The sequence below is a fragment of the Macaca fascicularis genome, chromosome 10 (assembly GCF_037993035.2).
Source record: "Macaca fascicularis isolate 582-1 chromosome 10, T2T-MFA8v1.1".
Classification (NCBI taxonomy): Eukaryota; Metazoa; Chordata; class Mammalia; order Primates; family Cercopithecidae; genus Macaca; species Macaca fascicularis.
In genome coordinates, this window is record NC_088384.1 from 119,986,481 (window position 1) to 120,000,492 (window position 14,012).

The 14,012-nt window shown below is 60.0% G+C and overlaps 1 protein-coding gene across 1 annotated transcript; it reads left to right on the forward strand.

Annotated features, from left to right (window-relative positions):
* Window positions 1-7,852: 7,852 nt before the first annotated feature.
* On the forward strand, window positions 7,853-13,346 carry ABHD16B (abhydrolase domain containing 16B). The gene has a single exon (XM_074005755.1). It carries the CDS (start codon window positions 10,510-10,512, stop codon window positions 11,917-11,919), a length of 1,410 nt encoding a protein of 469 aa, XP_073861856.1. The 5' UTR covers window positions 7,853-10,509; the 3' UTR covers window positions 11,920-13,346.
* The last annotated feature ends 666 nt before the right edge of the window (window positions 13,347-14,012 follow it).

The following is a 14,012-nucleotide window of genomic DNA, read 5'->3' on the forward strand; positions in this document are numbered from 1 at the left end:
GAGAAATTTTCAGGAGCTTCTTAGAAGTGGCTTCCTTTCAGCCGGGCGCGGTGGCTCAAGCCTGTAATCCCAGCACTTTGGGAGGCCGAGGCGGGCAGATCACGAGGTCAAGAGATTGATACCAGCCTGGCCAACATGGTGAAACCCTGTCTCTACTAAAAATACAAAAGTTAGCTGGGCGTGGTGGCACACGCCTGTAGTCCCAGCCACTCGGGAGGCTGAGGCAGGAGAATCACTTAAACGAGGGAGACGGAGGTTGCAGTGAGCCGAGATCGCACCACTGTACTCCAGCCTGGCGACAGAGCAAGACTCTGTCTCAAAAAACAAACAAACAAAAAAACCCCAAAAAACTGGCTTCCTTTCCAACTCCTTGCCCCAGTTTGCAAAGCCCTACCTATCTTCCCACTCCCCATCCCTAGCCTCATTCCTCTTGACCCCTAAGGTCCCAGCCACTCTGACCTCTGTTCTTATTCCTTCAGCACTAGGGCCTCTCCCAGGGTCAGCCCAAATCCACAGCCTAATTCACAGGGCGAATTCCTACCCATCGCTCTGGTCTCAGCTCCTGATCCACCTCCCCTCCAGAATGGCAGCTGCTGGTGTTTGCTTCCTGCAAAACCTTTCTTGACCGGGAGCACTGGCTCATGCCTATAACCCCAGCACTTTGGGAGGCTGAGGTGGACGGATCACCTGAGGTCAGGAGTTCAAGACCAGCCTGGCCAACATGGTGAAACCCCGTCTCTACTGAAAATACAAAAATTAGGCTGGGTGTGATGGCTCACACTTGTAGTCCCAGCACTTTGGGAGGCCAAGGTGGGTGGATCACCTGAAGTCAGGAGTTTGAGACCAGCCTGGGCAACCACGGCCAATATGGTGAAACCCCATCACTACCAAAAATACAAAAATTAGGCCAGGCATGGTGGCTCATGGCTGTAATCCCAATACTTTGGGAGGCTGAGGTGGGAGAATCACCTGAGGTCAGGAGTTGGTGGCACGAGTCTGTAATCTCAACTACTCGGGAGGCTGAGGCAGGAGAATTGCTTGAATCCAGGAAGCAGAGGTTGCAATGAGCGGAGATCGCGCCACTGTACTCCAGCCTGGGCAACAGAACAAACTCTGTCTCAAAATAAATAAATAAATAAAATTAAAACATAAAATAGGCCAGGCTCAGTGGCTCATGCCTGTAATCCCAGCACTTTGGGAGGCTGAGGGTGGGCAGATCACCTGAGGTCAGGAGTTGAGACCAGCCTGGCCAACATGGTGAAACCCCATCTCTACTAAAAATACAAAAGTTAGCCAGGCGAGGTGGTGGGCACCTGTAGTCCCAGCTACTTGGGAGGCTGAGGCAGGAGAATCGCTTGAAACCGGGAGGCAGAGGGTGCAGTGAGCTGAGACCATGCCACTGCACTCCAGTCTGGGCGACAAAGTGAGATTCCATCTCAAATAAATAAATACACAATAAAAATAAAACAAAATAAAACAAAATCCCTCTTTGGGTTAAATCCCTACTTGCGCACGGCAAGCACTCTGAGGGCAAGGATGGGACCAGCCAGTGCTTCACCCAGCCAGCAGGCCCTCGATACATGTCCACTGAATGAATGATTCCCACTAAGGATGGGAAATGGGGAAGGTGGAGAGAGTGGGGAGATCAGGTCATCACCAGATGCAGAGAACGGCGGAGGCAGGGAGAACGGCCTTCGTCCTGCCCTCCTGGTATCCACGGCAGGAGACCACCCAGGCCCAGAAGGACGTCAGCTGGTGGAAGGGGAAGCCCACCTGGAATGTGACGGGCTCCAGCCTGGTCCTGCCTCCCTCACCCTCCTGGTCCTGCCTCCCTCACCCTCCTGGTCCTGCCTCCATCACCCTCCTGGTCCTGCCTCCCTCACCCTCCTGGTCCTGCCTCCCTCACCCTCCTGGTCCTGCCTCCCTCACCCTCCTGGTCCTGCCTCCCTCACCCTCCTGGTCCTGCCTCCCTCACCCTCCTGGTCCTGCCTCCCTCACCCTCCTGGTCCTGCCTCCATCACCCTCCTGGTCCTGCCACCCTCACCCTCCTGGTCCTGCCTCCCTCACCCTCCTGGTCCTGCCACCCTCACCCTCCTGGTCCTGCCTCCATCACCCTCCTGGTCCTGCCACCATCACCCTCCTGGTCCTGCCACCCTCACCCTCCTGGTCCTGCCTCCCTCACCCTCCTGGTCCTGCCACCCTCACCCTCCTGGTCCTGCCTCCATCACCCTCCTGGTCCTGCCTCCCTCACCCTCCTGGTCCTGCCTCCCTCACCCTCCTGGTCCTGCCTCCCTCACCCTCCTGGTCCTGCCTCCCTCACCCTCCTGGTCCTGCCTCCACTCAGACACTGCCTGGGGCTTTCCAGGGGGCTGAGCAGCTGACCAGGAGCCTTTGCCGGGGCGGCCAGGCACTTCCTGTAAGGCCTCCCTCCTTGCAGCCCCAGCTCCAGGGCCTGCTCCTTCCTCCTCCGCCCCAGGGGCTTTCCGCAAAGCCTGAGGCCTGCTATTTTTAGCTGAGGGAGAGGGACCAGTTCCTGGCCCCATTGCCGCCCTGAAAGAGCCTGGACTAAACTGGGGCTGGGGTTGGGCCTAGGGGTTGGGGGAGAGGCTACAGTCCCCAGCCCAGGCACACCTGGGGTGCAGAGGGGACGCTGCAGGCTGGGCTCCGAGCCCAGTTGGTGGACCAGGCGCTTACCCTGGGGAGGTGGGACTTAGGGCCTGGGTGGGCTGCCGCCCACTTCCTGTGGCCGCACCCCAGCACTTCAAAGGCTGCTGGCAGCCCTGCGGTTAATCCAGGCTCCCACGCAGCTGGAGGGGCTGGGCGGGCACACGCACCTCTGGCAGCTGGCCCCCCCTCCCCTCAGGGCAGCTTCAAAGCAGCACGGGTGGGCAGACCCGTGGTTCGCACGGATCCCAGGGCTGGGACAGGAGACACAAGGCGGTAATGGAGGCCCTGGCAGAGCCTCCTCTGCTCCTATGCTCCCCATCCCACTGCCTTCCTGGGTTGGCTCGGGGCAAAGGCCCAGGTACCTTCCTGGCCCCCAGATCCTGTCTTGAGGCAGGGCCACCTTTAGGGGTACCTGTGTATCTGCTTGGTGCCTGTGGGTTTCAGTGGCCTGGCCATGGAGTCAGTCCCAGTTAGAGAAGCCACAGGAACCGTGGTGGGGGCACCCCTTCCAGACCCCTCAGGACAGCCTCTCTTTCTTCCTCCTTTCCTCTCTTCCTCCCTCCCCACTCTCCAACTGGAAGGGGGGCGGGAGGGGAGGGGCCATAAAGAAGAAGGGGCTCCCTGTCCAGGCCTCCGGGCTGTGGTGGGCTTGACCTGGCGCCAGCTCCCCAGGGACGGCCTGGGCGGAGGTATTGGAGGCGGGGACCTCGAAGCAGCCGCCCCAGAGTCCAGCCGACGCTGAGAACAGAGAGTGCCTGGGGGGTGGGGGGGCAGCTTTCAGGGTCCCCTGGGGTCAGCTCTGGGACAGTTGCTGTTTTTAATCTGCACAAGTGATTTAGAAGGAGCCGCCAGGGCTGCAACCTAGATCCGCTCAGAGCGAGCTCGGGAAGTGCGGGAGGTGCGGCCCAAGAACTGGCCCCCCCGAGCTGTGGCCACAGGGCAGTGGGGGCCCCGGACGAAGCTTCCTCCTCTCCTGCCAGCCAGAACCTGGGTTCCTGGTGACCTTGCATGTCCGAGGTCTGTCCATCCCGCCCCGGACTGGCTCTCCCCTCCCTGCACCCCCCACTCCTCCTCCACTCTCAGGTCCAGGGACCGCTGCCCAGCCTGGCTGCCGGGACGGAGGCTCCCCCAGATCTAGGGCTTTGAAGGAGCCCCGGTCCCTGAGCTCACAGCACAGACGCCCGGGCCCTAGCGGACGCTGGCTTTCAGCCCACCCACCCGGCAGGTGGGAGCCACGCACCCCAGGAAGGAAGGCCTGGGGTTGGGCCGCGCATCCAGCTCGCCGGGACCTTGACTTGGCTGTCAGTGACCACCCCACCCCTGCTGACACAAGCTGGGTGTGCCTCCCTCCGTCTCTGGGCTCTCTGGGCGTAGGGAGGGAGGGAGGGCTGGGTCTCCAGTCCCTCTGACCACTCCGCTGGCCTGCGCCTGCTTAGGGCCCGTCCCCACCATCCACCACCCACCACCCTGCAGGTGCGGTGGAGGCGGGGAGGGGAGAAGGTGCAGGGGCACACGGGCCGTCACCCTGAGGGATTTTCGATGGTTCCACGACTTGGGGAAACCAGGAAAAAGGGGCAACCTCTGTGGCCTCCTGTGGACTTGGTGCCCCTGGTGGAGTCGGAGTCCCCACCAGAGACTCCTGTTTGGGCCCTCTGGGCTGGGATGCAGGCTGGCGAGGCCAAACCCAGGGGCCAGGAAGCACCGAACCGGCTAAGCTTAAGCCAAGAGCCAAGGGACCCCTGCCCTTTCCATTCATCCCCCAATCCGGGCTCAGCGTCATCTCCCCTCCTCGCCCACACCCAGGGCTGACTGTCCGAGATCCAGGCCGTGGTTTCCATCCGGTCACCACACGCCCCCCAGGTGAGGGTCTCCGAGGGGCAAGGAGTGAAAAGCTGGAGTGGATTGCCTCACGGGGTGGAATGGCTGCTGGTGCCAGCCTGGTCAGAGGCGGGGATCAGTATTCGCTGAATACACAACACAGAGGGACCACTAAAAACGCAGATAAAAGCGTGGAGCCGCCAGTGTGACAGAAGAAGCCTGCAGAGAAGCTCCCTCAAAGACTCACAGGTGACACAGTCACACCCTGTGGAAAAGCAACTGGGGCAAAGCTCTTGGCTTTAAGAATACCCCCTCGGATTGAGCATCGCGCTGCTAGAAATCTGGCCAGTAAGAAAAGCCCGGCCGGGTGCAGTGGCCCACGCCTGTCACCCCAGCGCCGCGGTGGCCCACGCCTGTCACCCCAGCGCTGCGGTGGCCCACGCCTGTCATCCCAGCACTTTGGGAGGCCCACGCCTGTCATCCCAGCGCCGCGGTGGCCCACGCCTGTCATCCCAGCACTTTGGGAGGCCGAGACGGGCGGATCACGAGGTCAGGAGATCGAGACCATCCTGGCTAACACGGTGAAACCCCGTCTCTACTGAAAATACAAAAAATTAGCCGGGCCTGGCGGAGGGCGCCTGTAGTCCCAGCTACTCGGGAGGCTGAGGCAGGAGAATGGCGTGAACCCGGGAGGCGGAGTTTGCAGTGAGCCGAGATCACGCCACTGCACTCCAGCCTGGGTGACAGAGTGAGACTCCGTCTAAAAAAAAAAAAAAAAAAAACAAAGAAAAAAGAAAAAGAAAACCCCTAGAGGCCAGGGTCCTTGAACAAAGGTGCGCGATGCCCCAAGTCTGCAGTGGGGAGAGGTCTCGAGCCCGTGTGTCCAACAACAGAAGTGGACACAGTGGTGCCAGGGCAGGAACTCCAGGGGGCATTTGCAGGCCTGTGCTGTGAGACTGCAGGACGCTCAGGACGCACCTCGGAGAAGAGCAAGCCTGCTGCAGAGTGACATGAACACCAGGCCTGTCTCCGCACGAGAAAGTGACAGAAGACCCCTAGATAAGATTCTGTGTGGGCGGGCCGTGGTGGCTCACACCTGTCATCCCAGCACCGCGGTGGCTCACGCCTGCAATCCCAGCACTTTGGGAGGCCGAGGCAGGCAGATCACGAGGTCAGGAGATTGAGACCATCCTGGCTGACACGGTGAAACTCTGTCTCTACTAAAAATACAAAAAAATTAGCCAGGCGTGGTGGCGGGCGCCTGTAGTCCCAGCTATGCGCTATGCGGGAGGCTGAGGCAGGAGAATGAGTGGACCCAGGAGGCGGAGCTTGCAGTGAGCCGAGATCGCGCCACTGCACTCCAGCCTGGGTGACAGAGCGAGATTCCGTCTCAAAAAACAAAAGACTCTATGTATGTCTATGTTTGTAGGCAAATAGAGGAGGGTGTGAAAGACACGGTCCAGAATAGCAACTCTGGACATCTAGGAGGGAGTGTGGAAAGAACAGTTAATCACCTTATATCCCTGTGCCACTGGATGCAATGAGAATGTTACATTTCGAATAACAAAAATAAGCACTCATATCAAAAACTGGTTATTGCAGTGAGAGAAAGGGCCCTGCTCTAGGGTCTTCTAAGCCAGGGTGAACCTGGGCCCTGAACATACCCTTCAAAGTGTGTGTATGGAGCCCAGTGGACGATTTCTGCAGCGGTGGTGCAGACTCTGCCCCTGAAGAATTCAGCCGACGTCACGCAGGCCAGCAGGATTTGTGTGTGTGTGTGCAGCAGTGCCATCATAGCTCACTGCAGCCTTGAACTCCTGGCCTCAAGCAATCCTCCCACTTCAGCCACCCAAGTGGCTGGAACTGTAGGCTTGACCCACCATGCCTGGCCCCTGCAGGACTCTTGACCCCAACCCAGACTTTACCTTGATGTGGGCAGCTGTCCCCACTCCCTCCCCTGACAGTGCAGGGGATTCTGTCAAGGATTCTGGAGAGACCCTGGCTCATTCCCAAAGGAGACGGGGAGCAGGCCTGGGGAGGAGCCGAATGCCAGTGTGGGGGTGCCGGAGGCTCCAGTGGCAGTGCTCGTAGGCAGGGAGGACGGTGAGCCCTCCACACATACACAGCATGGCCACCCAGGGGTGTGTACTGAGATGGGTGTTGGGGGGCACTCTGGGGAGCGCTGCTTACCAGTGTCCTTCATCCTGGGCAGGAGAGAGGCCCAGAGTACAGGCCCTGCAGGGAGCCAGGATGGAGAAGGCTCCAGTGTGCGCCACTCCCCCACCAACCCCACCGTCCTGAGGGCGCTGAGTAATTAATTCTCTGTGACTCCAGATGTTCAGCAGCTGTCTTGGCCATTTCCGCCCCTTCTCCTGACCCTGCATCCTCCAGGAAGCATCCCCTCCTGTCCTTGGGCTCCAAGCCACCCCCACCTTCCCTGCACCCCATTTCCTGAGCAGAGGCGTTTGTGCAGACTCAGCTCCCGCACCCACCAGGGTAGCTTCAGTTTTCCCAAGGCCTGGGCACTGCTCCCTGCGTCCGGAGCTGCTGAGGTCAGCTCACTCCCTGATGGATGCCCTCTGCCAGGGGCTCTGATCCTGGTTCCTGCCCCTCCGGCCTCTGGGACTGGTTTTCTCTCTCTCCTCTCCTTCCTTCTCCAAGGTTGGCTCTGCAGGCTCCAGCGGCATAAATCAAGGGCCTCCAGGGAGGCCTAGCAGAACTGGCCAGCGGGAGAGCCCTGCCCCAGTGCAGGAGGGTGGGAACCAAGGGGTGGAGGGCTCAGAGACTGGCAGGCCCTGTGGGGGTGGGGTGCACGCTCAGATGTCTGCCTGGAGGGCACTGGGGTGCGGGGTGGGGTTGCCTCCACACACGGATTAACAGGGACACAGCCCCCCCACCACCTTGTGGACACTTCCCTGAGCTGATGGGGGTGGGGGCACAAGAGGTCACGGCTGCTGCAGCTGGTCCAGTCTGGGGGCTCTTCTAGAGAGGGGACAGCTCCCTTCCTGTCACATGCTTTCCTGTCTCAACAGAGCTGGGGGTTCTGGGGCACTTGGACTCCCGTGGGCTGGTGGGGTCAGGGGCTGGGCCAGACACAGGATAAGGCATGGAACCCCTGGGGGCCAGCGGCTCCAGCCTGCTGACCTTTGCCCTCAGAATCCGGTCCCAGGCTCTCCCCTCCTCCTCTCAAGAACTTCCTGCTCTCTCTGTGTGTGTGTGTGTGGGTGGGTTGTTGTGGGGGCAGCTAAGGGCAGGTGGGCCTGGCTAAAGAAAAGCCTCCATTTCCAAACAAGTCCCTGAGCGGATCAAGCTGGGAGACTGCCCCCAGGAGGACGAGGCTCCTCCAAGCAGGACCTGTTCAGGGGAATCAAAATAAGTTTAGTGCATCCAACATCCTACGTGTACAGTCCTCCAGGACTCCTGCTGCTGCCAGGATCTGAACTGAGGAGGCAGGGACCCCCGATGAATCCTCGGCTCTGTTGCTGGGTTCACTCCTGTGGTCTCGCACGAAATGGGCCAAGAGCCTTTGGGCCCACAGCCCCAACCCGCCTAGAGTAAGCAGCTGCTGAGTTTATGAAAGAGGCTCCTGGGAAAGGCATCATCTCCCCCCGCTGCAGAAGTTTCCATCCCCACCCCTAACCACAACAGGCTCCTTTCCCCACAGGGTCAGGGGCGGACACTTGAGCAGGACCAGAACCACCAATCCCCAGGGGAAGCCTTGCCCATCCCTTGGCCCCAGGGGCAGTATCCTGTGGGTTTGCTCCTGAGGCAGGGCTCCTGTTGCTGCCCAGGACCCAGTGGAAAGGATGGTGTGACAGGTGCACCAGTGGACCCTGAGACACTCTTTGTCCTCAGGCCTTGACCAATGAGCATAGCAGCCAATCCGAGATCAAAGCTGGATAACCAGGAACATCTGGATCTCAACTGAATGTGTGCCTGGGGGTAGGACTGCCAGATTTAGCAAAACAAAAACAAATTTAAAAACAGGATATATCGGCCGGGCGCGGTGGCTCAAGCCTGTAATCCCAGCACTTTGGGAGGCCGAGACGGGCGGATCACGAGGTCAGGAGATCGAGACCATCCTGGCTAACACGGTGAAACCCCGTCTCTAATAAAAAATACAAAAAAAAAACTAGCCGGGCGAGGTGGCGGGTGCCTGTAGTCCCAGCTACTCGGGAGGCTGAGGCAGGAGAATGGCGTGAACCCGGGAGGCGGAGCTTGCAGTGAGCCGAGATCTGGCCATTGCACTCCAGCCTGGGTGACACAGCAAGGCTCCGTCTCAAAAAAAAAAAAAAAAAAAAAAAAACCAGGATATATCTAGGCCAGCGTGGTGGCTCATGCCTGTAATCCCAGCACTTTGGGAGGCCGAGGCGGGTGGATCACCTGAGGTCAGGAGTTAGAGATCAGCCTGACCAACATGGTGAAACCCCGTCTCTACTAAAAGTACAAAAAGTAGCTGGGTGTGGCGGCAGGCACCTGTAATCTCAGCTACTCGGGAGGCTGGGCAGGAGAATCGCTTGAACACCCGGGAGGCAGAGGTTGCAGTGAGCCGAGATTGCACCAATGCACTCCAGTCTGGGCAACAAGAGTGAGACTCCGTCTCAAAAACAAACAAACAGACAAACAAAAAACAGGATATCCAGTTAAGTTGGAATTTCAGATAAACAATTTTAAAATATAAGTATGTCTCAAGCGGTAGTTGGTACATACTTACACCCAAAAATTATTTACTTGTAATTCCAATTTAACTGGCATATTATTCTGTATTTTATCTGGCAACCTAGAATGGGGGTAATAGCCCCCCAAATCGCTCCCTTTGTTAATTGGTCCCTGTCCTTCTGTCCCCCAACCCCTAAAGACAGCAGCAGTCCTCAGCGGACTCCCGAACCAGGGGCGGGGCCTGTTTGGGTCAGGTAGTGCCTCTAACCCAGATACTGAGCAGGAGAGCACAGAGAGGGTGCTTCAGCCTGAAACTACCCCTTCCCCAGAAGGCTGGGGTCTCAGGCAGGCCTGGCACCTGGGCTCAGAGGCTCTGGCTGGATTTGCCAAACTCCCTGATTGTGCATTTCTGTTTCTGGTCTGGGGAGCTGTTGAGTCCCCAGAGCTGCCCCCTTCCCTGGGGCTCCCCCTGGCGGGCGGCCTGTGACCCTGTCCTCAGGTGGGCTGCCCCTTTCCAGGGCAGGGAAAAAGGGGAACCCACCCTACCCCTCCAGAAAAGGGGGAGGCGCTGCCTGGGAGTGGGGGCTCAACCCGGGAGTGAGAAAGAGGAACCCCAGCCAGGCAGGACCCGCCCGAAAAGGTCACTGCTGTTGCTGGCAGCCAGTGAAAAGAGGATCCAGAAAAGAAGGGGGCTTGTTTCTGGTCTGCACGGAAGAAGGAAGGTGTGGAGGGGAGGAACCAGCAGGCCGGGAGCAAATGCCACCTTTCTGGCGCGGCAGCAGCCCTGCTCTGACCCTGCCCTCCTGGGGAGATGAGGTTTAAACCAGCAGACCCTGAAGGGGTGGGGGCGGGGACCCATAGCAAGCCCGGTACACGCGGAGGAGGCCTTGCTGTCCCTTTCTGGCCTGTGGGGTTGTCCACCTTAAATTTAAGGAAGAGGGAGGCTGGGCGCAGGGACTCACACCTGTAATCCCAGCACTGTGGGAGGTGGAGGTGGGAGGATCGCTTGAGCCCAGGAGTTCAAGACCAGCCTGGGCAGCATAGCGAGACCGCATCTCAATTTAATAAATAAATAAGAAAGAGGGAGAGAGTAGCTGCTCAAATAATGGGTGGGAAAGCTGGGCCTGGGAGCGTTTGGCCGGTGGGGTCTTGGCGAAGGTGGGGGAGGGGCAGAACCTTGGGCCCATCATCTCTGGGAACCCTTTGTGCCCCACCACCTAGCAACAGGATGCAGCCTTCCCTCGGCCCTGGAAGGCCAGGTCACAAAGGCCATCAGGGCCTGGCTGGGAGCCGGTATCCCCTAACACTGCCCTGAGCCTCTCGCGGCGACCCCGGCCCAGTGGCTGGGCGTTGGGGCCACCACCCATGTGCGTCATCTGCTTCGTGAAGGCGCTGGTGCACGTGTTCAAGATCTACCTGACCGCCAGCTACACCTACACATTCCGCGGCTGGCCCGTGGCCTTCCGCTGGGATGATGTGCGCGCTGCGGGCGGGAGCAGCAGCCACCGGGCGCTGACCTGCGCGGCCGCCGCGGCAGGCGTGTGGCTGCTGCGGGACGAGGCGCTGGGCGGGGACGCGCTGGGGCGGCCTCCACGTGGGGTGCGCAGCCAGGCGCAGTGTCTCTTGCAGCAGCTCCGCGAGCTGCCCGGCCAGCTCGCTAGTTACGCGCTGGCCCACTCGCTGGGCCGCTGGCTCGTGTACCCCGGCTCGGTGTCCCTGATGACGCGCGCGCTGCTGCCGCTGCTGCAGCAGGGCCAAGAGCGCCTCGTGGAGCGCTACCATGGCCGGCGCGCCAAGCTGGTGGCCTGTGACGGCAACGAGATCGACACCATGTTCATGGACCGCCGCCAGGACCCGGGCAGCCACGGGCACGGGCTGCGCCTCGTCATCTGCTGCGAAGGCAATGCCGGCTTCTATGAGATGGGCTGTCTGTCTGCACCGCTCGAGGCCGGCTACTCCGTGCTGGGCTGGAACCACCCCGGCTTCGGCGGCAGCACTGGCGTGCCCTTCCCTCAGCACGACGCCAACGCCATGGACGTGGTGGTCCAGTACGCACTGCACCGCCTGCACTTCTCGCCCGCGCACGTGGTGGTCTACGGCTGGTCTGTTGGCGGCTTCACGGCCACCTGGGCCACCATGACCTACCCGGGGCTGGGTGCACTGGTGCTGGACGCCACCTTCGACGACCTCGTGCCGCTGGCGCTGAAGGTCATGCCCCACAGCTGGAAGGGGCTGGTGGTGCGCACCGTGCGCGAGCACTTCAACCTTAACGTGGCCGAGCAGCTGTGCTGCTACCCGGGGCCGGTGCTGCTGCTCCGACGCACGCAGGACGACGTGGTCAGCACCTCGGGCCGCCTGCGCCCCCTGTCACCCGGCGGCGTGGAGGGCAACCGGGGCAACGAGCTGCTGCTGCGCCTGCTGGAGCACCGCTACCCCGCCGTGATGGCGCCGGAGGGCCGTGCAGTCGTCATCCGCTGGCTGCGCGCTGGCAGCTTGGCGCAAGAGGCCGCCTTCTATGCACGCTACCGCGTGGACGAGGAGTGGTGCCTGGCGCTGCTGCGCTCCTACCGTGCACGCTGCGAAGAGGAGCTGGAGGGCGAGGAGGCCCAGGGGCCACACGGACCCGCCTTCCCATGGCTGGTGGGCCAGGGCCTGAGCTCGCGGCGGCGCCGGCGGCTCGCACTGTTCCTGGCTCGGAAGCACCTCAAGAACGTGGAGGCGACTCACTTCAGCCCTCTGGAGCCTGAGGAGTTTCAGTTGCCCTGGGGGCTGTAACCTATACGCCCCAGTGGGGGATCACGCACTTGAACACCTTCCTGGCCTTCTTGGTTCACCTCCCCATACCCCCAACCACTGCGGGGGTGGGGCGGGGGGAAGGGGGCACTCCCCATCTGCTGTCTCAGGGAGGGTAGGCAGAACACGGGGACTTAGTGCTTTCCTTCCTTCACAGGGGCGTTCTGACCTTATCCCCCAACCCCGCCCCGTTCTTCCTTGCTCCATCCCCTCCTTTCTCTCTTCCTCCCACAAATACTTTTGGATGCCCCCACCCAGCTCCTAAAGGGAATGAAAGGTTAACCTGACCCGGTTTATGGCAATACTCTGTGATGAGTGCCTTCATCACCACAAAAGGATGATGGGAACAGGGACTGTGGGGTCCCAGGGAGGAGCCCTTCACCTGGCCTGGGTTACAGGATGGCTCCTGGGAAAATGACGCCAGCTGTGCGCTTAAAGTCTGTGCAAACTCCTCCTGTGAAAGGAGGACATTGGCATCGCAGGGCTGTGGGCAGGTCTTAGCGGCTGGGCATTCCCAGGAGTTCACACTGGCTATTATTTTGTAGGGCTCCCTCTCACCTCCAAACTCCTGGCTTCTACACCAGGGCATTCACAGACAGACTTCAGACTCACATGGTGGCATGTGAGGCTACGGATACACCTGCACGGGCCAGAGGACACTACTGGGTGTCCCCCAGAGCCAGGCCTGGGCTGGACTTTGTTCCTGGCTTAGGGATGCAACACAGAATGAGACCAGGCTTCTGCTCAACACAGTCTGTAATGTCACATCTCTGTGGTCTGCCCTGAACTGCCTGAAGCAGGTGTCTGTATACGTCCCTAGTCCCTGGGCTGGCCTGGTTGGGTTGAGCAAGGATCTCTGGAAAGAATGAAAGGCAGCAAATGGAGAAAACATTACTGAGAGCACCAGAGCAGGATAGGCAGTGGTGGTAAGGGACTCAGGCCTGTGCAAGAGTACCCGGAAGACACCTGTGGGAGGAGGTGGCCGGGTGAATGAAGGGGCAGTGGGAGGAGCTTCCATGCCTAGGGACCAGTACCACCCCAGGCTGGAAGCCCAGAGTGCAGTCCTAGGACATCTGATCCTAAAGGGCTTGAATACCATTTAAGGCTTTTCTTCCAGGAGCAAGTAGGAGTCAAAGAAAGGAAGTTGTGGGACTTGTTTCGTGGGGCCAGTTGCCTGGTGGTTACACGCCTCTCCTCTGAGGTCAGGCATCCTGTTCCAGAGTATCCTGGTAGCGCTTCAACTTGCGGAGTGACCTAGGGCAAGTGGCTTTAACCTCAGCTTCCTCATCTGTGGAGTGGGGAGGGCGCAGTGCCGGCTTGGTCGACCTGAACAGGAAGTGAGACAACCTCGGGGTGCACGCGCTCAGGCCGCAGGGTCCACACCCGAGGCGAGGCGGCAGCGGCGCCTGCAGGGCGAGGGGACGAATCGCGGTCTTTTTCAGCGCAACCCGCATACAATAAAAAGTCCCCACCAAAAGGACAAACTAGCCAGGCGTGAGGGGTAGCTGTAATCCTAGCACTTTAGGAGGCCGAGGCGGGTGGATCACCTAAGGTCAGGAGTTCGAGACCAGCCTGGCCAACGTGGCAAAACCCCTGTCTCTACTAAAAATACGAAAACTAGCCGAACGTGTTGGCGCGCGCCTGTAATCCCAGCTACTCGGGAGGCTGAGGCAGGAGAATCGCTTGAACCCAGAGGGCAGAGGTTGGAGTGAGCCGATATCGCGCCACTGCACTCCAGCCTCGGCAACAAGAGGGAAACTCCGTCTCAAAAAAAAAAAAAAGACCAACTAAAAAAAATAATATAAATACAGGACTTACGAGGGGAGGCTGACCCCTAAAGTAAGGGGTCGGGCTGGAAAGGATCTCACGGGGTCAGAGTTTGAGCCGCCGAAGCGCGCGAGCCCCAGCACTCGGGGGCAGCTGCCTCCGACCCGGAAGATCCCCTGGGGCCCTGCGCTGGCTTTCCACAGCGCCATGTTGGACAGTCCTCCCACTTCCCACCTTCCTCGTCCTCCCGCGACTCCGACCGTTCTACCTGTGACTCTCGCTGGTGGAGCCAACCTGGAATGGATTCC

Bases quoted from the DNA above. Each gene is read 5' to 3' on its own strand.
- ABHD16B (XM_074005755.1), top strand. From the start codon at position 10,510: ATGTGCGTCATCTGCTTCGTGAAGGCGCTGGTGCACGTGTTCAAGATC.